The sequence below is a fragment of the Mesitornis unicolor genome, unplaced genomic scaffold (assembly GCF_000695765.1).
Source record: "Mesitornis unicolor isolate BGI_N332 unplaced genomic scaffold, ASM69576v1 scaffold24075, whole genome shotgun sequence".
Lineage (NCBI taxonomy): Eukaryota > Metazoa > Chordata > Aves > Mesitornithiformes > Mesitornithidae > Mesitornis > Mesitornis unicolor.
Genome location: NW_010185159.1, coordinates 13,748 through 38,806, shown reverse-complemented (window position 1 = coordinate 38,806; position 25,059 = coordinate 13,748). Strand labels below are relative to the sequence as shown.

The 25,059-nt window shown below is 41.2% G+C and overlaps 1 protein-coding gene across 1 annotated transcript in view; it reads right to left on the bottom strand.

The window, feature by feature from the left end:
- WNK1 (WNK lysine deficient protein kinase 1) overlaps positions 1-25,059 on the bottom strand; it is a gene marked incomplete at its 5' end in the record, with an annotated part of 41,838 nt that overhangs the window by 3,377 nt on the left and 13,402 nt on the right. Inside the window, 16 exons of the mRNA XM_010184754.1 lie at positions 1,568-1,609; positions 4,240-4,311; positions 5,583-5,777; positions 6,648-6,850; positions 7,669-8,327; positions 8,880-8,959; positions 10,286-10,355; positions 11,054-11,140; positions 15,638-15,721; positions 18,262-19,682; positions 20,013-20,153; positions 20,315-20,366; positions 21,099-21,272; positions 23,378-23,494; positions 24,034-24,196; positions 24,754-24,845. Of these exons, the coding sequence (XP_010183056.1) occupies positions 1,568-1,609; positions 4,240-4,311; positions 5,583-5,777; positions 6,648-6,850; positions 7,669-8,327; positions 8,880-8,959; positions 10,286-10,355; positions 11,054-11,140; positions 15,638-15,721; positions 18,262-19,682; positions 20,013-20,153; positions 20,315-20,366; positions 21,099-21,272; positions 23,378-23,494; positions 24,034-24,196; positions 24,754-24,845 (3,652 nt within the window). The remainder of the gene's footprint in view (positions 1-1,567; positions 1,610-4,239; positions 4,312-5,582; positions 5,778-6,647; positions 6,851-7,668; positions 8,328-8,879; positions 8,960-10,285; positions 10,356-11,053; positions 11,141-15,637; positions 15,722-18,261; positions 19,683-20,012; positions 20,154-20,314; positions 20,367-21,098; positions 21,273-23,377; positions 23,495-24,033; positions 24,197-24,753; positions 24,846-25,059) is intronic.

Below are 25,059 nucleotides of genomic sequence, written 5' to 3'. Positions count from 1 at the left end.
ATGCTTCACGTGGAGGAGTGCATTAGGAAGGTGACGTACTTACTATGCAGGACAAATAAGCAACGTGTTACTGCCTCTAGTAGTGCTGAGGAGGGGAGGATACGCAGCCTCCCACCACTTCCAGCTCCAGCATGGAAGTGGCTCCCAGTGCGGGTGCCCACGGATGGGGCAGAGGTGGTCGGGGTAGACACATGCAGTGGTACATGGCAAGGAAGGAGTGAGGTGCCCTAAGAGTCACAGGAACACACTGGGAGGTGGCAAGGAAGATCTACAGTGAAGTAACAAGCACCTTAAGCATGCACCATGTGGAAAGGGCTCAGGATACAATTATTTAGTAAGAGCAATGATGTGAAAGGTGAAATTAAAAGATAAGTGAGGCAAAAGCAAGAAAGAGGTACCTGGGGGGAGTTGCCAAAACCAGTTATAATCACACCGTGAGGGATTCATGCAGGGATTGACACACTCGCTCTCATCCTCTTTGCAATGGCCAGTATCTGCTTTTAGTGTTTCACATTTCCACTTTAATCAGACACACTGGATCCTGGACCACACTGGACCCTCAGGCCACAGAAGGGGACAATTAATCAAGGTGTTTACTACAGCGCATCCAGCTGGAAGATGTGAAAGATCATTTGGGAAAGCTGAAGTGCTTTGCAAAGGCCTGGATTGGATCAGGGTGGGAAAGGTGCAAAGTTGCAAGAGCTTTGACTTCAAAAGCAATTTTGTTAGGGAGCTCCTATCCGTGGTCACAGGCAGACCAGCCTACACCATTAGAGGTGAGCTATACAATTATCAAAGCTCCCACATAACGTCAATTTAAAAAATGACTTTCCAGGGATTTCATACTTCAGCTCTGACGTAGTCGCTGCCTGCAGAAACTGCCATGCAGAGGAGTCTGAGGAGGAAGTGCTTCAACTTGTGGCATTCCATGGAATCTGCTCGGTCACAGCAGCCGTCCCCAGTTCTGTTCCACCATGGGGGATCTCAAGTGAAAGAGGCTTCCCTCTTTCCAGCCTGCTCCCTATAATGCCTTCATTCTGCCCTTTTAGTTTTCCTCCCATAAACCAGCAGTCAAAAGACACATTTGAAACAGTCTTAGATGACATGAGCACAAACAGACTTTGCTAAACATCTCTTGCTTTGGGAGACGCACTGGAAATCTCTGAGGGATTACTCTGATTCTTTTGAAATGTTGAAGGAGCATCTGCAATCGGATCCATCACCGAGGTGGCAAGCCCCATCAGATCTGTAAAGAAACCAGCTGCTCAGAGGTGCAACTCTAGCACGTTACAGCGAGCAACTGACCCTGATGCTCAATTTGCTCTCCTTAGCGATGAGCAAAGACATCCACAGTGAAGGTGAGGTTCTGCCTGCCTCCACTTGTCTGTGAGAGTGATAGCCAGAATATTCAAAATACCAATGACAGAGTACACGTTAGAGGGCATAACATAGACAGACAGATGCTGTGCTGGAGACAGAGTCAGGGAGGTAAGGCTTCAGTGACCAGAAAAAGCTGATGAATAGCTTCACACTCAGGAATCGGAGATAACAGAAATAAGATAATTACTACAGAGCTGGTTGCAAGGACAGACTTTTTTCACCATCTTCCCTGAAGCACAAAGAGAGAGTAATTTGTTAAAGGTAAGAGAAACAGTGAGAAATGTTTAGTATCAGCAAACAGTACAAAAAGCTTGGTGAGAAACAGAGGACACGGCACAGCAGGGCTCTTGTGGTCGCTACTGGGAGAGTCTAGGAAAAACCCAAAGACTGCTCCGACAGTTGAGTCCATCGTAATTTCAGAAAGAGCACAGACCCAGTCTGTGTTTATTCTTCAGAATAATATTCTTCACAGTAGTGAAGAATGTAGGCAGACATGACTGTCACACCTGGTTGTTAGCACAAAAGGAAAAGCAAGTACATCTTCCATTTCTGTAAGGAGGTAGGAAGCATTTTACAAGAAGTTTGACTGGTTTACAAAGTAAGAAAGATTTATTTGATAGGTCAAGTGCTTTTGCTTTGTGATCCTATTTTTTCCTCAGATCCATGGAACAGTTTGGACATTCCCTGCCAAGCTGTACCACTCTGTTTCTCAGCTGCACAGTTAAAAGCATCAATTACTGCACTGTTTCCTCAACACCACCGACTCTAACCCCACATCTGCTCCAGCTGTCGCTCTCCACAACACTCTGCGATAGCATCTCAAGGACCAGACTCGAGGAAGCAAGCAGCACCCTGCAATAAGTCAAGAGCCAGGCCAAGCTGCGCCATGCCGAGTATTACCTGCTTTTACAGGACAGCTACAACCCGCTCCTCAAAAGGAACTCAATTCCCTCAGCACCAGTCCCATAAGCACGAGATACATGCCACAGTATTCCTATAGCCAGATGATGGCTGATTTGCAGCAAGCCAAGACCTTGTAAGTAAATGATACCCTCAAATACTCACTTCATTGTCAATTCTGGAAACAGAATGGCTGTTCTTTATCTTCCCTACCCCAAAAAAGGACAGGTCAGACTAAAGATTATATTAGAGAATTAGTTTTGGTAAGAATTTAACTTCTTTCAAGAAAGGAACTATAAATCTCAAGACTGCAGATGTCAGTTAGTGCACATCTACACATTAATATACCTAGCAAGAACAAATTTTCAAATTGAGCAGCTTTAAATAAGTACCATGAGTACTTACAACCCCATGAATTCAATGAAGTGGGGTAGTAGAGACATCATTGCAAAACAACAGCCAAGAAAATTGTCCCCTCCCTCTGACTCCCTCCCTTCTCAGAGGATGGGGCTGGTTGCGTTGCAGCTGTCTCTGCAGAAGGCCAGGCCAGTTCCTGCACACAGCTCTTGGGCTCAGCTGTGCTACTGCCAGCTGCAGTGACACAGATGCTACAGATGCGTGTTACTGTCATGCAGTGCAGCCACTGAAGGTCTCTTCACAGCACTTAAAGCTCTCTCGTATCAACTCATTCCAGAGAGTGAGAAACAAATGTTGGACATTTAAGGGGTCCAGCCTGCAGAAGCAGCACGGGAGACGTTGCAGCACTCCCAATAAAAAGCGTCACCACATCAGCAGCCTCAGCTCAAGCGTACCATTACTTCAAGTCACATCAGAAGTTTGAGGCTCTCTTTTAAACCTGGCCTAATGTGAGCACAAATGAAAGAATTTTGAAAAGTGCTCTAAAGGTAACTCGTGAAGGTTGGCAGGATGTCTGAAGATGTCTATTTACCCACCTTTGCTGCTATCTGTGGCACATTTAGCGTATCTCCAATTCACAGTAAGAACTTTTAAACCTGGGCCCATTAGTAGGTAAGGATCTTCTGACTTTGCCTGAAAATATTCTCTAAGTACTTTTAAAACCCTCACCACTTCAATCCCTAGCTATCTGCAAATGAACATAAGCAGTCAATATTAACTGCCTACAGGTGGCATCAATGCTCTGCACTGTGATCAGCTCTAGTGCTGAGAGCATGCACAAACACATTCAACTTGCACAGTAAGCATCCTGCTGGAGGAGGGCAACATATTCCCTCCATCAGTTACAGTAGTGTGCAGCAAAGTAACAATTTGGAAAACAAATCTTCCTCACTGTTTTACTAGAAAAACTACCTCCCCTCCAAGTCCCCTCCCTTCATTTGAGAAGAAACTTCTTCTCAGTGAGGGTGACAGAGCACTGGAACAGGCTGCCCAGAGAGGTTGTGGAGTCTCCTTCTCTGGAGACATTCAAAACCCACCTGGACGCCTTCCTGTGTAACCTCATCTAGGTGTTCCTGCTCCAGCAGGGGGATTGGACCAGATGATCTTTTGAGGTCCCTTCCAATCCCTAACGTTCTGTGATTCTGTGAAGTCTCATGTCAGCTCACTTATACTGGAGCACCAATACTAAGGCAGGCCAAAAGAAAATGCCCACGCACCCACAACTGGCTACCTCTCCCCACTCTGTCATTTCATTGAACTGTCCTGAAAATGTTTCCACCAACAGCTTAGGGAAAAATGAGTGCTTGTTATTGTGAGTTTAGCGACAGAAAATACCTAGCACAAGAACCCAAACTTCTAAAGGTGCGCTAAGAGCAGCTCAGCTGAGCCATGGGATGGGAGGGAATACGAGGTGGCAGATGAGAATGGGCTGCATGAAACAGATCCAAGCAGCAGAAAAAAAAAACAAACCAAAGAGACAAAACAAAAACCAGACAAGGAAGGAGTAAAGGTGTTACACACAAAGAGCCAAGCAGGGCGTACTCAGAAATCGGGTCCTCCTGCCACCAGGCTTGAACGTCACTCTCTCAGATGCACAGTTAAACTTCGCACAGCCTGTGAGAAAACAAAAACGGGAAGAACAGAGAAAGGAGAGGAGAAGAGACAGAACACCACTACAAGATGTTAGCAACTCGAGGTTGGAAGGGTGAAATGCATTCACATGACACACAAGAATAAGCCTCAAAAAGTGTGGACCAAAGAGTATGTAAGACAATATACGGAGTGAAGACGACTCCCTCCGATGCCTCCAGACATTAGGCCAAGGTTGCAGTGTTACTCTCCAGTACGTAGCCCAACAATGGGGTTGCAATCTATAGGAGAGCCAGATCCTGGCAAAAGTAACCAATTATAAAGCGATACTGCACAACTCTAGATGCAGGGAGATGATTCAAGTAGCTCCAAAACAGTTCATTGAAAAAACTTCTATAGAAAATTCTCCCAAAACGTCTGTTTCTATTTCTGTCTGTACTCCGATTTCAGCAAAAAACGCATTAGAATTGTTGTATTCATCAGTCTGTGGAAAAGTTTTTCAAAAAGATGTTCAAGGGGAAAAAAACTCAAACAACTGGAACAGCTTAGTTTAGAGAAATAAACCAACCAAGCTGCTACCCCCTTAATGGCCAGCAAGCATAAAAGCCCTCCCTACCAAATAAATCAGAGCTGTGTCTGAGAAATGATTTGAGAACATATTAAACAATAACAAGCAATACACAACTTGAGTAACTTGAGTAAATGAACAATTTATTATTCCTACCATTCCACTCTCCTACACTAACTCTTCCTTCCAGGGCAATTCTTCAGCTCACAATTGCAAAACATGAGTCTTTTCCACCTCTTATTGTTAAAAATCCCACTGACAGAAACAGCCAAAGCAGTTTGGAAGTCTAAAAGGACTTTGAGTCTTCAGAAATTTCCTACTATTTCAGTTATGTGTTAACACCAAATCTGGTCTGCCCCTTCCTTAGTCTCACTTCCCATTTCTGACCCCCTATTCTGATTTGTCTCCTCAACCTTTCAGTCAATGCCTTTCCCCCAGGTCAGCAGAACACTGCTTGCCAGCACCACACCGCACTCTCTTGGTGCCTGCATTACAGCAGACAGGGCTACATATTCAATATTCACTACATATTCAATAATCTCACATTTCACCTATGTGAGAAGGTAGAAATCCAGCTGCAAAAAACCTCCTTATCAGCCTCTATGCATAGGTTGGAGACTGCCAATCTACTTTACGTGATGTATTAAAAATCACGCCATCAAGCTGATCGTTCGGTCACCACTAACAAAGGTGTAAGCCTCGACATGGATTCCATTTCAAGTCTTACCTTGGCCTGGTGCCGAAAGGCTTGGTACCGAAAGGGCACCATCACTGGTAAAGGCAGAGTAGAGATTTTCGCTAGAAGGTGAAGGTTTGAGGGGCTGTAACAAATGGTTCTGCCCAGTCTCTGGCACACCCCCAGGAGGATGAAGAGTCTGCTGTGGGGGCAGGACCGATGGTGCACTCTGAGCTGACAGATTGCCTAGAGAAAGAAGGAAGGCAAAAAACGTCATTAAATGTTTGAGTTTCCCTGCAGCATTTTCAACATTTCCATCATTGTTCCCAAGGGATGGGATCAAAAACAGAGGAAAGTTTGACTGGAACATGTACTAGGAAGTGAAATTACTACCAAGTAACTCAAATGATCAGTTGAGCCATTATACTGGTGATACAGGAAAATGCTGTGGGGAAAAAGAAGGGGTAACAGCCTCTGGTGCAGCATGACAACCCAGGCAAGAGACGGGGAGACAGAGGAAGGGAACTACTCCAGTTCGAGGAAGCAGTAAGACTACAAAAATCTTATTGACTTAAATTTTAAGGCAGCTCTGTGCTGGCTCACTGTCACATGGTCACACGTAGCTCCCCTATCATGTAGCAAAACAGAAGTGTGCAGTCAGGGTGATGACACCAAAATTGTGGCATGACAGGGAAATACCAAAGTGAATGTGCAGGAAGCAGTAACAAATATTTCTGCTCACAGTGCTGGCCCTCCAATATTGCTTAGTCAGTGCTACAGAATTTGAGAGACATCTGCAAATACCCAGTAAACATCTGACATCCACGTAATTCAAACAGCAAACAGAACTATTGCTGAGTTCTGTTTATTATATTTGCTGTTTTAGGAAAAAAGGAAGACTTGACCATTGAAACTGTCTCTGAATTTGTAAGTACTAAAAAATTGCATATCCATTAAAAAAAATCACTACTTTAACATCCAAACAGCAGAAGAACCAGGACAATCCCCCACCTCCAAATGACAAGACAGAAAGACAAAGACATAGGCACAGATAAAAGAATGAGACATGGTACCATGCCTGTTTTATCTAGTTAAAAAAACCAAAGAAAGTCTTACCTGATAGCTGAGGGCTCTTATTTCCCTGGGAGCTGCTACGACTGGACTTGCTGCTTTTTCCTTTAGTAGGTCTCCTTCTCCTTCCTGAAAGGGGTGCGGCTGGAGGAATAATGACTGCAGGGGGGGCCTTTCCCAATTTCATGTACAGTGACTCAATCTCCTGCTTCTGGCGACTCTGCAGCTCCTGGATCTCTTTAAGGTGCCTAAGAAGTTACAAAAGCATATGACTTGTAAGAATTACAGGTAGATTACATGCATGCATACATACAATCCCTCCCCTCCAGTCAAGCCTGACCAGCTTCTTTGGTCAAACTCTCATTAGCACTTAAGGAGGAAATAAATCTTTTCCACAATAACCACTGAACACACATGGCAGAACACTTGCCATTTTGCATGGTGCCCTAACCCTGGCCAGAATTCCAAGTTCCCAACATTTTAAGTCACAAAACCAGGATAAGTGGAAGTACAAACAAGAACATACACCTACTCTAGGTGATAAAAATCCGCATTAAAATGCTACAGGAATAGCTAGATTACTCATTTTCTGAGACATATGGCCTTGGAGATTTCAACATTCATATCACCTTAGTTGTTTGTGGGGTTTTTGGGGTTGTGTGTGTTTGTTTGTTTTCAGAGTAGTTGCATACACAAGATTTAAAATTGCCAGCTGCCCTAAACAAAGTTCAACTTGCATTATAAATAAATTACTAGGTCACGTTGCTTGATTTATATATTTTTTTCTAAGCCAACAAAGGTTCTTCAGAAAAAGGAGACCATTAGAAATGCCAGAAATACTTAGCACAGCAAATGTGTATATTTTTGTTACAATTATATACTACTTTCCCACTAAAGAATCTTCCTTTCCACATAAACACTGACAGCGAGTCCCTACACTTAGCAAAGGTTGAGTCTACTGAAAAAGTTTACTTTTGTTCTTTGTTAAAAGTAAAGTGCAGATGAAGTTCTTATTAATCTTGTTACATCTATCTCATACACAACCACACAAGGAAAAAAGCCTTACTTCTCTCGTAACCGACGGAGTTCCAGCTTCAAGTCTTCATCTTCAATATCTGACTCATTGTCACTGCTCATGTAGGAAGAGTTGAAGGAGTTGCTAAGGCTCTGAACGGGGAGGCTGATCTTCGACCCCATGGGCTGGAGGGAGTCTGGACTCCCCGAGCCATCATCAAAATCCTTTGCCATCCCACTTAAGAAGACAGCCTCCGGCTCAGAGGATGGACCGTTCATGTGTGGGGACTGCCTTGACACCAACTCTTTCTTCGGAGCTGCAGCTGAAGAAGCAACTTGTTCCAAGTCCACAGAGAGAGGAAGAGTCATGGGCTCTCTCTCTGCGCAGCTGACCTCATCCTGAGTCTTTGACACTGAAAAGCGCCCCACTTGATCTGTTGTTGTTGTTACCTGAAAGCGCCCGACCTTAGTAGGCTGACCAACATCTACCGGTAACTGCAGTGCAGGAACTGTCTGAGGAATGCCATCTACCACATCCAAGGAGGAGCCAGCAACAGCCTCGCTTTTCCGACTGCCCGCCTGCTTTACCAGTGTACTCTCTGGGCTACTGCCAGAAAGAGATGAAGAATCAGTGGAGGTGGTTTCAAATTGCACCGGCTTCACTTCAGGTTTGTCACCCTCTTTTAGCACATCATCCACTGCCACGGATACCTAGAATAGAAATGCAATCATACAGACTTCCTTAGTTCTTCCTTAACGTGATGCTTTTTATTTACCTTAATAGTAAGATGCATCTGAAAGGGGAAAATAACTTGTTTCCTTGGTATGCCACAAAGCAAGCTACTGCTTCCCTTCAAGAAACACACTCCCACATAAAACAGTACTTCTAAGCAATGTGGAGGATAAATTCCAAGCAGACTCAGAGGGGACTTCCTTCACAAACAGGACATGATACAGCAAATATCTGAGCATTGTTAGCCAAAAAGCAGCTAACATTAAAGACTGAGGCCAACAGTTACACATCTAAGGCCTGACACGATGAAATGCTGTATTCACAATTCTAGGCCTGCATAATCCAGTGCAACCTCTGCCCTGAATGAAACCAGCATTTGTTCAGCGCACAAAGTATTGCATTGACAAGCTCAACGTGGACATTTTCTCCCGATGGAAAGGCCCACCATGAGGCACAGAGTGCTGGCACCACGCAGGAACGGCTCAGCAGAGATCCTGTATCAGCAACCAAATCAGTTTAACATCCCCTACCTGAAACCGTCCCATCTTAAGAACCCCGGCTCCTGCTGTGGTAGCCATAGCACTGCTCTCTCCACCACATGATGCTGAAGCTAAGGAAAAGGAGACTGGGGTTACGAAGAAAACGAGCAACAAATTACTTGAACTCCAACCATTTCTTTTTATCTACTTCAAAGTCAACTATCAGTTAACTCCTAGCAGGCCTTTGGATTCATGGAATCTGATCTCCTTTCTCAACTTCACCATACAGAATATCAAATTGCAATGCTAAAGTGAAGTATTTTTCTATAAAGTTTCCCTGTTTATTTGCTAAAAGTGCACTTCTCAACAGCAGTAAAAAAAGCACACTGATTTCAAGCAGGGATGTGAAATAGCCAAAGAACAAAACGCAGAACTTAAATTTACATCATAAAAAGCTTATTTTAATTCAATACCCACACTGACTACCCTAAATTTCATCAAACACTGAGGACAATTTATTAATAGAAAAGTGGTAAGTTCAAGAAATGCGATAAACCACATTCACTCAAAGCAGCCTCTCAGAAGCTTTCAAAGCTGGATTCTGAGGTGTCAGCTCCTAATTTTGTTGCTGTATGCACTGGCAGTGTAAGGTTACAAAGCTGAGAAATAATATCGTATTTTTAAATCACTGCTATTGGACAGCTTGCTGAGCTTGTTAAGCAACTTCCCAGTTTGTTTACTTCTACCTTTAAACTTTAGCAGGCAAAAACCAACTCATTTTCTAGCAGGCAAATGAGTTCTGCAGTACAGTTCACTGCTGACACACCAAAACGGGAATATTTTCTTCTCCTTCTGGTTTGATTAGCTTTTGAAGGTTTGTCACTGAACTTCAGAGGCACATGCAAGTTCAGTAATGTTTACTAAATAGTTCAGAAATAATCTTAGTACCACATTAACTGTTTCTTTTTTTTAAAAAAGGGAAGATTTTTATCATTAAAACAATTAGGGGAATACTGATGGGAAAGCTCCTGGGTTCCCTTCTCCCCCAGTAATTGAACTCATTGAGTTGAGTGTCACTGATAATTCCCAGTTCAACTGTTGATCGTCCAGGCAACCTTCAGTTGCTCTAAAGCAGCCAGAAGGGAGTCTGGTTTCCCTACTACTTTTCTCAAACTTTTAGTAGTTTATCTTTCATTTTCAGATTTTCCAGATTCTTTACAACTCCTAATTTAGCATTTCAGACAACTTTAAATCCTAAATGAGTTACCATAACATGCATACATCTGGCCTACAGTGGAGAATTTCAGTCTAGTTACTGAAAACTAATACAACCCTTAAAGAATTGCCATTGTATGACTTAATGTAAAAGGCTATATCCTTCCAAGTTGCTAATCTGTTCAATTTTGGACTGCATCTCGACACTGAGAAACCATTTAAAATAATCAAGGCTGTCTTACCATCCTTCAGAGACTGTGTTGCTGTGGACACCAGCCCGGTAACCGTTGTAGATGCTACTGAGGGCACAGACTACAGGTTCAAGGGGGAAAATAAAATAAAAGTAAATTAAAAGAATGAGCAGACTGAATGCCAACAAATCCACCATACTGCATATTACATAATCTTTTATTCCCAACAGGGTGAAAGTACGACCCATGACAAGACCAATGCAAGAGGTTTTAACCTCCAAAGCAAGCAACATCTGCAAGAGATTTTGCCCGCCTTACAATCTCGAGGCTGTCAGCAGAGCATCCCCTCTTGCTTTGCACAAGTAATGCATAAGTTGCCACTTGGAGATCCCAAGGTCAGTCATTACCTTCATTTTGTACCAAAGTTTATTATTATAGTCTTTTAAAATTTCAGATCCACGCTTCAAACATCCCTCTCAAATTAAGAGTGACACATCATATACTGCTGGTTTAGTGCTCTTTCCCCTCATTCCATAGTCACTTCCCCTTCTAGTTTGGTGACATTAATGACATCACCCAAAAAGCCACATTAAGACCTAATACCAAAAGCAGCCTCAGGAAATACGTACCCTATTGTAACATACAGATTTTTCCTATTTTGTTTGGCTCAGTCCCACAGACCAGAATATGACTCTTCATTTTTATTTTTAAAAGTCTAAAGACTGGTATAGTGACATTAAAGGCAGTGATCTAAGAGCACAACCTTGCGACAACACTTAAGTTTTCCAAGACTATTAAACCGCAACATTGCAAACGTACACAGGCAGGAGCAGATGTCACTGGAACGGTCTCTGGACTAAGGGTTCTCCTCAGCTTCGCATCCAGATCTTCCAGTGGCTGCTGGGACTAAGAGAGGAAAGAGTAAGCAGCTGTCCCAGCTCAGGAGAAATACATTATAGTTAAGAAATTCATATTTCAATATGAAATTCAATATCATATTTGATGTTTAATAATAAAATGCAAAGCAGTCAGTAGCGCTTCAATTTTTTTATCATGTTCCTTCCTACATGTTTACATTTAACATATATAGCACAGTAAGACTGGAAGCAATTTAAGCAACATATCTGGTTAAAAAAATAAACAAAAACCAACCACCCAAAAACAGAAAAGAAGGATTAACTGGAACTTCTGTTTCTCCTGAAGTTAGAATGAAGTTTCCATTCCCACTCTTAAGAGCTGAGCAAGCCTCCAAGTGCTACATTTCTTGACTGGAGGATAACGGAGGTAATTTGTACTATGGATTACCTAAAATTGTGAAGTTAAGGTCAACTGGAAAAAAAAAAATCTGAAAAATTCAAAGAGATGTCCATAATTTCAAAAGCAAGCATAGATAAAGCAAAATTGAGGATAATGCAAAAGGAGAGAAAGACAAGAAAAAAAACCCCAAAAGTTCTCTCAGAGAAGCTATTTGGATGGACTGACTTGAAGAGGAGGAAAGGAAAAGGGTAGACTCTCCCTCAAGTATGCTTGCTACTTAGATTTCAGCTGTCTGAGTTTGCATTCAAATGTTATTCAAACTTGGTCAATTGAATTAGGGAGGGGAAGAGAAGAACTACCTAAAAATATCTTAAATATAAGAAAAGTTCGGATTCACTCAAAATTATTAATTAGGGCCATACTCATAAGATACGTATGGAAGACGAAAGCATTGACAAATACCAGTAAGTTGCAATTCTGACCCTATGGAGTAGAAATTTCCACCCAAACTTTAGTTAATCTTTCCAAGTTGTTTGTTGTTTTTTTTTTTTTACATTAAAAAGATGGATCTGTTTTTGGGACTGAAGCTGAGGTCATGGCAACATAAAAACATTACCTCCCACTTTCAAGAAAATGGAAATTAGAGGCACACAACAGCACAAAGATGCCTTCAACAGTTTGCCAGGATGACATTCTGCCTGCGTTGTGGGTTTCAAAACACAATCAAAAGCCCTAAGAACTATAAGCCCTGTATCAATTTCATCCAAATAAAATAAGAAAACAGAGCACAATAAGATACAGACATCTATGACCCCATTCAGAAATCCAAATGCTTGGCAGACAAGTGAGCTAATGTAGTTCAATGACACTGTAAAATAAAGAGGACATTTCAACTGAAGTACTATGTAATACTCATCACTTATGTTCACAAGAAGATATTTGCTTCAAGTAAACAAAGAGCTGAGATATCAGAATGATCAAGAAAAAGATTTCCTTGCAGAACAAGGGTACTAAAATGAAGCTTGAAAAATTAATCTAAATATACTTTTAAAAGCAATTAAGGAATAAACAGGACAGGTATTAAGGACTGAAGAACAAACTGTCCAAAACTGGTCCTGGGATGACACGTACTTTGTCTGCAAATTAGGAAAGGAAAAAAAAAGGTTGCGTAATGAGCTCCTGACAGAAGCAGTAATGAAGGCAGCCTTTCTGCTTTAAGACAAGCCAGTAATTTTCCAGATAGTATTATGTGATACAGCAAATGCTCTTAACACTCAATTAGATTTGATCCAGTTGGTCTCGTCCAATTTTGTCTCACTCCTAGCCAGGCTTTAGAGTTCTAATGAAAAGTGAAATTAGGTAAGCTGTTGGCAAAGGACAAGCAGCGAGGGATCTATATTTGTGCCTCTTCCATACCACAGATCCTGCTAGAAATACCCACGACAAACAGGAAGAAGCCTTTTGCAGTGCTACAGTGGTTTGAGTCACATACGTGGCTACAAGTGCTTTGAGTTTTAGGGAAAATATTAGCAACATACCCAGTTCTGAGCAAGGACAATAAAAAGGAGTATGAATTTAGTGTGACTGATTTTAACCAGCTGCCTCCAGATCCATTTGCTACTCTTGCTCATGGTAATAACGCAGATGAGAATCGTCCCTGAATTGTTATTGTCTCCCCTCCAGCAAAAGCATGCTTCAGAAAGAACTGGCTGAAAGGCATAAACCAGCTTCTGGAGGAAAAAAGGTGTTGCTTGCTAATCCTAGCATTTTATAGCTCTGTGTAAGTCATTCAGCTTCTTGCTCAGTTTGGAAGCAGAAAATACCCATTTCCTGATTACTCACAGGGCAGGAATATGGCCCTCATTTAGTCTGCTAGAAAGAAGCTGCATAAAGCCAAATACAGCAGCACTCCTTTCCACAACAGGTTTCAAGAGCCATACATTCACAGTTTTCTTACATAAAGAGCACAAATGTCTGCCTTTTCACACTGAATAATACTCTTCAAGTCATGGACTGATTCTTATTGCTTACTAAAGATTTAAACATACTTAAATTAAAAAGAAGAGACAACCAAGAAGTAGATCGGTAGTAGGTCATCTGCAAGGACTCCTTGATTAAGGTCACTGATCTGCATTTGCTCCATCAGATGAAGACCAAGAAGGTGGTAGAGCAGGAACAGACAGGGTAAAATGTCGACTTCTGGCACATTGTAACTTTGGTGCACCAGACTGTTTCCCTCTAACCTCCAGGACATAACTCTACGTAAACTTAATCCAAGAGAGATTCTTAAGAGATCACAAAATAACAACATTTGCTGGAAAAATCAGAGAAACTGCTGAATGAAGACAGAGCTTCCGCATAGAGCACTGGAGGAAAAAAGCTGGAAAAGTTAAAAAGGGACTATTACTGTCACAACCAACATAAAACGACACGAATGCAGCTAACAAGCCCTACTGCTGAACTGTACTCACATCTTTAGAACCAGGTAATACCATGGTTCTCACATTTGAAAGACAGGAATGGAAATAGTGGTATCTTTGAAGATTAGTGCCCAAATAAGTGTAATTCAGTTTTTATACTTTTAGCTGCACAACATGAGCCATGGCAGCTCATTAACCAAAGCTGCCCTAGCACAGTTTAAGTTTGCAATTTTCTAACACTATTACTTTGTATGACGGTCAGCTGAAATCCTTTCAGACAGAAGTTCTCATCAAGCTATTGTAAACTCCTAAAAAGGAGCAGCTTGCAAAGGACTAAAACGACCTTTAAAGTTTATTTTAAATTCCCTTCCACAGGTGAACCTTGAATTTGCTCCACTGCAAGAGATGAGAGGGAGAATGTAAGAATGGAGAAGACTTTATCAAGGTTAGCTCAGTCTGCACTAAAATTCTCAGTGGTCAAAAAAACAAAGAAGAAATCAAGCCATAAATGATAATTTTCATACTATAGCTATTTTATTGGAATTACTTTAAAATCATATTTATAACTTAAGTGAATAATTCCGTTCTATAAAAGGACAAATACCAGTTCCAGTGAAGCATTTGGACACATTTTAAGACTGTTCACTGTGGACTTAAGCCACACATGGAAGAGGTTAATACTACAAGCAGCACATATTCACAGGAAACACTAGATGTAAGACGAAATTACTCTGAGCCTTAAGTAGGCACCTCTAGGTACCCATTTGAATCATATCTTCTTCACAGGTTTGAAAATAAAATTGAGATGATAATTCTGTGCAACATGGCTTTCTATAGAATTATATTAAAGGGCATCTTTGCATTTATTCACAAGCTTCTTTCAAGAGTAGCACAACTACACTGTGGTCTCATGAGTTTTGTTTGGTTATTTTTTCAGCTTTTTTTTTTGCATATTGAAGCCTAGTGTTCCCATGTTACAGCTCATTACACAGCATTTAGAAGATCCAGAAAATAGTTTTGCCTTAATACAGTTCTTCAATTGCAGATTTGTTTAGTTGGTTTTTTTTCCTGTTTTTCAAACAGAAGCGAAGACAGATTTCATCTCTGATCTCGAGCTGATCATCCATTCAATTCACATACAAAATATCCAAGCTAACTATTGTTAGAATGTGAGCAAGGGAAGCCACTGTCACATTTCACCTCATATTTATGATCAGGAGCTTCAAATACCTTTTGCGAATCCGAAAACCTAATGAAATCAGAGTGTAGTAATAATGGCAAATAAAAAAAGCAAACCAGGAATTCTGCCTACAAACAAACCAGCAATTTTGCATTTTCATTAACATTTCATTGTGTATACTGCTTCCCTAAAGAGCTATTATTTTGCTAGTACACCCTTTCAAGAAGGAAAGGGGTTCAAGTTTTATGCACATACTCACCTGTGTTATGTTTTAAAAAAACCCTCTAATTTCAGGTTAACACACTAAAACAAACCAAGCCTGATTAACCCTTCCTGTACTTCAGACACCGGGTACAGCATCCCCAAGGACAAACCACACACCCAGTGCTGAAGCGACCCTGGCTACTGCTACAGTTACACAAAAGGGGTTACTCAGTCAAAAGAAAAGAAAAACAAAGACATTAATAACATGCAATGGAGAGTTTAATCGAAACGTGCTCTTTGAAAGGAAAAGTAGCAGATAAAATCTGCCCAGTTGTGTAGCACCTGAGTTAGTGAAGGTCCTGGAAAAGGTGGCAGCGGCTCACTGGATGGAGTGCCAGCCGGAAGTTCAGAACCTACGGGTAGCACCTACGGATAACGAAGAGGAAACGCGAGTCCATCAGACACAGAACAACAGAAGGATCAGATACCAAGCTACAGTCAGTCATGTCATACCACAGAAGCCTCAACATTATTTTCTGTAGAGACATCCTTCCTGGAGAGTTAGCACAGAGTCTTGAGAGATTTTTGCAACCCAGCTGGGGGAAGTTGTTCATTTGCATTTGTTTTCTTTTTTAATCCAGATTGTCTTTGAGCAGCCACAATTTCCAGTTTAAACAAGCTGCTGCGTCCAGGAGCAAAGTATCTTGGGGATTTTATTTTCAAAGTCTTCAAGAAATGCTACAATATTTCTTCCAAAAAGCAATTAAGTTTCCAAGAAGCTTAATTTACACAAGGGTGCAAGAATGCACTCAGTCTCCTTACAACAGATCCATGTTAACTGCCCATTAGCAACAGCAAACTCTGTGCTTCTGGCAAATTGTTCCCAGCAACATGACTTGAGAGCAGGAACTGTCATGCCCAAGGATGTCTCCACTTGTTGAGAAGCAGATTTATAGACCTCTCACACCAATTTCTTGATCCATCCCTTTTTTTGAACCTGAAAGGCGTTGATGACCCACAGAAGATGACTAGGCCATGCAACTGGGTAAGGGGAAGTCATCCGGGTTATGTGGAAAGGGTTAGAGAGACTGGAAAGGTTAGAAGGAGGCATCAAAGCCTTCCCGCCAGGTCAGACAGCACATTCCAGTTAGTTATCTCCACTGTTAGGGAAGTGGGAAGTTCTAGGAATGAAGCGACTCATTACACAATTTGCAGTTCTTATTCTCAGCTGCAATCTTGAGGCCTGACCATGACTTAGAAGTTTGGGAAACACATGACAGCCTTATGAGTTCTAGCATCAGACAGCTGGCTTCACTTGTGGGACAGCAAGCACAGCTGGATTTGGGTAACTGGTCCAAAGCCTGCACCAGTCCTCAATGAGCAGGACCAGTTCTGGTTTGCAGTCATGTTACCACAGCTTAACTAGTGCTTCAAGTGCAGCAGTAACTACCTGGTGAAGACACTCCACGGTTACCTATCCTAGCAGGAACTACACCAAGTTGCATTAACTCAGCTTTTTTGTGCACTCGGAACATACACATGGACACTACCTGTTCTGAGGCACGATGAAACTTTAAGATGTGGTAAGTTAATCATTTAGTTTATAAACAAGTAGCAAAATATACTTTAAATAAATTCATAAGACAAGTCAAAGCACATTTAACTGTCTAGGTTAACAAGTTGGCCATAAACAAAACAGAGTTTAGAAAACACCAGAAAACTAAAGTAATAAAAAAAGTTCAAAAAGTTCAAAACCAACACAAAGTGAAACTAAAATTAAGCTTTGAAAAAAGACAACTAATTTATAAGTGAAAACTTCAGAGAGAAGGTAGTTTTTCCAAACTGACAATCAAAAACCCCAAACATTTCTCATTTAAACCCAAGCCTTTGTAATTACAGGTTTGCAATTAGCAGGTTTCCAACTGTTCCTGACCCAATACCAGTTTTCTATTATTTTCTAATCTTTCTTTCCTAACTCTCAACTTCATTTCAATATAAATGAATGCTTCTCTGTTGAGATGTTCTTCCTTGGCACATATTCCTGCTCCTCCATAGCAGAAATTTTCTATTCTGTTTGAGTACAAAGAGTACAAGGGAAAGACTACTAATGAATGGAGATGCCAGGCGCATTAGCTCACTTTGAGTGGCCTGAAACTGGTTAATAGCAAGGCTGGCTAATGAAGACTAACACAAAGAAAAAAGTGGGTATTAAGGTTTCTTGTTTGTGAAACATTTACCTGTACTAATAGGTTAAAATATTGAAATGCACTGTCTCCCAATACAGGAAGCCATTTAAAAGAGAATGGGTAGTCTAGTTTCACATATTGATACTGCTGGTTACTGAGCAGGTAACAACATCCACAACTCAAGTTGTTACTCTAAGTCATTACTATCTCTATGAAAGGGTGTTTGTTTGAAGAGCATGACTCAGTCAACAAACAGAAGAGTTCAATTTTAAGATATCCAGTTATCTTATAAACTGCTCAAAATTCTGCTTTCACAAATCTAACATCTGAAAGGAAAAGAGTATCCAGGCACCACATAAGCAGCAGAGGACTTAAAAAAACCCCTGTCAGTTAGGTTCACCCTTGCCTTCAAGGAACAGGCTAATGGTAAAAAGCAAAGCTAAACCATCCCGACTACTTTGTGAAACATACGACCACCCCATCTCATTCTAGTGATCACAAGGTAAGAAGCTATTTAAAGCAAGACTTCCAGATTCTGTTTGAAAAAACAGCAGCAAAAAAACCCACCTAAAAACCCAAAACACAGTTCCTTCACTCTTTGCAGAAAGAAATAAAACACCTCTTGGGACACAAAAAACAACCAAAGCATAAGACTTTCAATATTATATCAAATGAAGACACTTCTGCCTGGATAAATATTTTGCTTTGTAAAAGGGATTTTGCTCAAGACTGCTGCTTCCTACAATACTTGAATATTCACACAAATGTTACATTTCTTACCGGTACCCTGCTAAGAGGGGGCTTTGAAGGAGAGGTCCCTGGTTTCACTGCTGCTGTTGCAACGCTGCTCGATGCTGAAATATAGCTGACCGGGGTGATCACTTGCCCGGGAGTTGCAACTGGTGTCAGCACTGGCAAGCCAGTTGGTCCAAGAGGCAAGCTGCTCGGAGGTATACAAGTGCTAATGGATGTCAGGGGTTTAGTCGGTGCAACAGCAGTGGTTGGTACCCCAGGAATAACTGTAGTTTCCATTACCAACGATGTCTCCAGAGATACGGACTGATGTGCTGCTCCCACGTTACCATGTTCACTGAAGAGAGACCGTAGCTTTTCTTCCAGGGTCTTTATATCATCAATACCAGGAGCTTTAGACTGAGCATCTGCATCGGCCTCCAGACAGTGAATATGAGGCTGATTGGGTAATGGAGCTGGCTGAGGCTGGCTGTGTATCAGAGTTTGCTGTACTGCAGGCAAGTTAGTAACTGGCTGTGGTAATACACCAGGTAAGGGAACCTGGGGCAACATAGGCGTTGCACCTGGAATCTGGGGTAGGACAGGTGTTGATGTAATTCCTGATGCGACAAGTAAGGGATGGATCACTGGCTGAGTGACCGAACCACATATGCTCGTTGCTACTGAGGATGATAAAGGTGCAGAGATGGGAAGAGATAAGCCAGCAGCACTGCAGAGGTGTGATTTATCCATAGACTGCCCACTCTCAGGTAGTGACTGTGGAGCACTTACAACTGTTGTTTCTGCCAGACTGGAGACAGAGCCACTGCTGCTAAGCTGAGGAAGCTGCAAACCCACATTCTGAGGCAGAGAGAGGGCAACAGATGTCTGTGGTGCTGCCATACTACTTGCAATCTGAGGAGCAGATGTCACAGCTGGTGCAACGCCACCAAGACCAGTGACACCAGGAACCTGGGTGGATGGCAGTGCCAGAGACGATGGCGTGCTGATACTGGAGGCAATGTCTCCAGTTCCTGGTTGAGCAGGCTGGGATGTGGTAGGTAAGGAGAAAGAAGCAGGAGCACTCACACTGGAAGCGACACCAGTTGACTGCTGTCCAGATTGTGAGGCTGGAGGTGGAGAAACAGAGCTTGGCACACTTGCGCTTGGTGCAGCTCCAGCAGCTGCACTTTCTGAAGGCAAAGTAACAGATCCTGGCAGAGAAACCCCTGTGCTGGAGGGAACGGATATTGAAGAAGCAGCCATCGATGCAGGAGGTGCACCACTGCCCGCTACGGTAGAAAGTGCAGGTGGAAATGGTGGTATTGTTTGATTGAACACTGGAGGAGCTGTACTAGGTCCTTCTGTCATTTGAGCATGTCCCATCTCAGAGAAAGCTTGCTGCAAGCTCAGTGATGACGCCGAGTGGGAGAGATTCATTCCAGGACCATGTAGTGGAGATGCAGCAACTGAAAAAAAAAAAGTCATTCCACCTAGAAAAGTTTATTACAGTATTATCATCTATTGCTAGATTAAGGTCACATTACCCCTCAGCACAATAACCAAAAAATTCCAGGCTTACATTAAAATACAGAATTAATGTTTCAGAGTCTTGCAGACAGCCATCAACATTTTTCCCCTTGAGAATCCCACATAATATCACCCAAATTATAACCACTTACCAGCACAGACAGTTCCTTACTTCCCCAAGTACTTTGAGAGGTGTTCAACAACAGTTTAGTCAACAGTTTTGATGAACATGTCTTAGCCATCAGATTTGAAGAGTTTAGAGAACTTACCCAAATCTGAAGTTTCTTTTCCTCCAGGAACAGCAGATGTGAAAAAGCCCTGTTCTTTTAACCGACTCTCAGGTACAGGACTGACAATAAACCGTCTTCCTGCAGAATGGACAACCTGGGTAAAGGAGCTAGGAGGAACCCCTAAACAGAAAGAAGTTACATATTTAGTGTTACACGGTTGTAACTAAACACATAACCTGCAATATGGAATGTGTACTCCATCATACAAAATAAAAACTTGGCTGCACCCATCCGCTGAAACAGAAAAAGGTAAGCGTTGAAAAAAATCACAAAAGACTTACCTATTCTTTGTGGCATGGAAGATGTAGGATCTGGCTGTTTGAACTCTAATTTCTGTAAAGTAAGATAAAATTTAAAGTTCTATTCTGAAACAGGAACCCACAAGATAGTTCTTAAAATGCTAACTTACTGAAATGTGGGCATTTAAGGCAAGCAGTACCTTGAACCCAAGCACAATTACCAAACTAGCAAAATTCTGCCCAGCTACAGTGCTTTTAGAGTTTCTCAGCGTAGTGACAGCCAATATAATGAATTGATTTAAACACACTTTTGTTAACAGGCAGTTCAACTGATTTCCTTCATCTGCAGATAAATGGATGTTTCAAACTAGTTCTGGGTGGAAATAAGGCAGAGATTCCAGAAATGTCACCCTTTCTTATTCCCAGTAACAGTTTCAAAACCTGTGTTTTCTAACCCAGCCATCCAATCTCACTTTGTGGAGGACCTCAGTCCAGGCTCTCGGTGTTTAGTGAGCAGCACAGGGCTAGGGGTTTTAGAGTCCTGCCTCAAAATAAACTAACTGTTTAGTGGACTGCTAGGAGAGTCAACAATTTTGGAAGTGTCAGAATACATCAAAAAGCAAGAAGTCTGCATTATTTGGCTTTCTAAATGAATTTTAGGCACCGACCCTGATAGGAAGTTTTCTCTGTTTGTCTTTTCATTTAATTACTAAGCTTTGATATTTTGCATTGAAGAATGTTACAGTTTCTAGCTAGCTGGGCTTACAGAACCATACCACCCAAAATGGAAAATACAAATAGCCAAAGCAATCTATCCTTTACATACCTGTGACCCTGGAAAGAAGCCATCATCTTTTGTCCGCATGCTCTCCAAACCCTGATCACCTTCTGGCTCCACACTTACATCCTCACTTAGCATTTCATCTGCTTTCTCAATAATCTCTCGTACCTGTTCTACAAATGAGTCTCTCTCAGTTGCTAAAATAAACTCATTCTGCACCTGTAAAGAGAAGAAAACAACAATAATTTTGCACAAATTATTTCAAAACTATATATTGAATGACTATAATTTACTTTTGGTGTTACTGTTTATGCTCCTCTCACTGTTCTTATGCACAAGACAAAGATGGTGACACCTTAGAGAAAGCCAATTGTTCCTGAAATTATCTCCAGCACAGAAGTAGTTGCTCTGGTTTACTCTTTGCTGTGGAACAACATTCAACCTCACTTCTTCATCAAAACATCACCTCAAACTTTGCTTAGCACAGTGAAATTTAAAATAAGCAGCCTTATCTTACAGCAGTTCCTCATATCCAATGTAATATACAGGAAGAGCCACTTTTAAAAGAAAATGTAGTATAAAAGCCCATGAAAATTCTGTATTGCAAGAGGCTTCTCTCTTTCCATGCCATAGAGAACTTCTACTCTATGCAGGCTGCACATCACTAACTCAAAGTCTGGCTGTAGTCCATAAACACAAGTAGTAATCGTGTTCCCTAGAAACAAGCGTGAATGAGTATACTCGGCATTTAGAAAGACATTCTTAGTTTGGTCTGCCCCATGAGAAAATCCTGTCTCCTGAAATAACACATGGTAAAACTCTCAGAGACGGGTAGTCTATGAAACAGAAGTAAAGCTGTCAGTCACATCTCTCTCTTGGGAAAGAGAGATAAAATGCCTTAGAGATAAAACCTAGAAACATTTGTTTCTAAATTCAAGTTTCTTGTATGCTGGTTCAGAAAAAGACAAGTATGATGCACTTATATCAGCCTTTGCAATCCAGAATACTTACTCGTTAAAGAAACTTTCAGTGCTTTAAGTTGAGCATACGGATATGCCTAATAGTATCCTGATTAAAAGGAAACCAGAAAGTCTTAAGATCAAAAGTTTCAACAAGAAAGCCATGAGCATAAAGTTTCAGATACAGTTATCTAAATTAGGTTGTATGCTTTCAACTGTGTGACTGCATTTTGGATGCACAGTTCACTTATATTGCTTCTACATAGCTTCAAGTATCTGTGTCTTTTGTTATTTAGGGTTTTTTGGTTTGTTTTGTAACATTTTGGAGGTTTTGTTTATTTGGTTTTTTCTCAGTCTTTTATTCCTCCCATAGGATTACTTTGGGTATGAGGCAAAGCCATCTGTGTATTCTCTCCATGTTTCTTGGCACACAACTAGATGTTATTTACTTGCTTACACTGCCAATACTCATACATAGCCAAGAACCAGTTCCTTCCTCTTTCATGGAGAGCCGTTAGTGGTGATCATTCCTCCCACGTCACTGATTTGGGTCCTTTTGACAGGTACAAATCCAGCACACATCACCTATTACTTTGCCACCTCTCTAAGCTAAAAGACTAATACTGCATGGGTGCCCAAGAAGCTGTCAAAAGATACTGCCTTTTGTCATTCTCCCTTACTTTAGTAACACTAAACCAATGTTAGTTTATTCAGACTGAACCAGCCCAGGAATAGGAGTTTAAATTTAAAATAAATGGGGGGGGAGGTTCTATTCCATGCTACACCGAACTTTCATTTAAAGTATCTCTACATGGCAAGTTCTTTTCTATGTTTGACCAATATACATTGAACAGAGATTTTTTTCCTTTGAGAAATTCAAAAGTAGTGTCAGTCATTACTGGCTTTCAGAAACTGGGAAGTAATCTCCATTCCCTAATTTAAGGGCAGAATCTTGCCGTTTCAGTTGAGAACAGCAGCAAAAACCTCAAAGCTTAAGCGTAAGTTTTAAAGATCTAGCAATGTTTGCTCTTAGAAAAGCAAACAGAATTTGTTTAACCTGGTGATTTCAGAAAGTTCTTTGCAGTTTTTCAAGAAAGTAGACTGCAAAAAGTAAAAGCAGATCTACTTGATAAAACTGCAATTCTAAGGTAAAAACTGACACAAACTTTCACATGAACTGAGCACGCAACATTAACTGTGAATTTGGTATACCACTGTGCTCAGTCTCTAGTTGTGCTTGCATACCAATAAAACTGTGCTACATGGAAAAGCAATTCTGAAAAGTAAATGAGAAAATAAGACTGCTTATATTACTACTGTGATTAAGACTGGATTCAATTCTTCATCTCTAAAAATATATCTTACCATAATTGAAGCTATTTCCTCAGGGTTGTCACCATCCAAATCAAATTTGAAAGTAACCATTTTCCGATTGTGTGTCTCTAGCTGGCATTCCACTACCCGATCACCCTTGTTTGAAACCTAAAGCAAAGAAAACAATAGCTCAAACCACAAGCATAAGAATGTAAGACTTGTGCTTTAAAGCTCCCAGAGATAAAACAAGAGTTCTAATGCAAACACATTATCTCTTTCGAGTCTAAAAATTGTGCCACGTACAGCATCATTTTTTCTGACGATCTGCCAATTACTCAAACCTCCAAGCTCACCTTGTCCACACTTCTCTAAAATTCCTGATGTTCCCTTGTTTCTTTCTAGCTTACAGGTCAGGTCACTGGCCTTTACTAGTAAAGGCTAAATCAAATATTCCAGAATAGTCTGTGGAATCGCTCATGGCTGAGTAAGCCAATATTGCCATATCTAATGCTACAAAAAGCTCTTAATAGATGGCATTTGGAATGCTGACTCCAGAAACAGAAGAAATACACTGGATAGCTTGTGTGTTAGGAGAAAGGGGGAACAAGACCACATATGAGACAGATTCCTCAAAAGAAAACAAAATTTTGAAGCTCAAAAAAGGCATCATCACTACCAAACTGTCACTAAAATTTAAAAATACTCACATTTAAAATTCTCAGTTTTGGCCTAGCAGTCTTCTCGTGGCGAGAGCGACTGCGGACAGACCTCCGCATGTGACGTTTAGTTGTCCTCCCTTCATGCCTTCCGCTAGAAGCTGGAACATTCTCATTGCCATCACTCAATCCCGAAGCAACATCAGAATGCGCACTAAAAAAGCAACTTTACATTAGTAACCTTGCCGTCCATAACTGCAACATTAGTTTACCCTACCAGATGGTAGTCTCTTCTGGATAACAGGAGATGCCTGTTAATCATGAAGTAGGGGAGAAGAGTCCTGACAACTCTTAGGGTTGCCTGAATAGCAATTCTAACAATTATTTAGCTATGCATTTTTTGCAAACCGAGTTGTACAAATATATCTTCTGAACATGTTTTCAAGCTCTTTGGAGTTTTAATCCTGTTTAAGCGCCAAAAGGACAGAAAAACATCTCTTCTGATGCATTTGACATGACAGATAAAAAAGGATTAGAAGTTAAATCACTATAGACAATCCTATTTACTCCCTTTATACCCTACTGTAAATCAAAACTTACTCTACTTCTCATAAGTCTATCTTTTCCTCTAGGAAGTTTATTTCCTCACATCCTCAAGAACACCCCCAGTGAAAAAAACACCCCTGGTGAAAAGAGATACCTAAAGATCATCCAATGAAGAATGACCTGACACATGAAACTGAAATTCAGTTAAGTGAAAACGATGCTTACCTATCCATAGAGGAAGCCAAAGGGGTAGACTGAGAAGGTTGTGCTGCTTGAACAGTCTCTGAAGGAGCAGTCTGTGAGACTCCCTGAGTACCCTAAGAATAGAAGCCTACATCAAGAACTCCTCCAAAGAATACCATTACTTTTCAATTAACCCAGCAGTCTTCAATGTTTCCTCCCAAATCAGTCGTAAAGCTAAAACCACCACCTTTTTAGAACTTCAAACAGCTAGCATCTAGACAGCTCTAATTTAGAAGAGATTCTAGAGCAAACTGCAGTGAAGCCAATCATCTGGATAGGGGTGGGGAT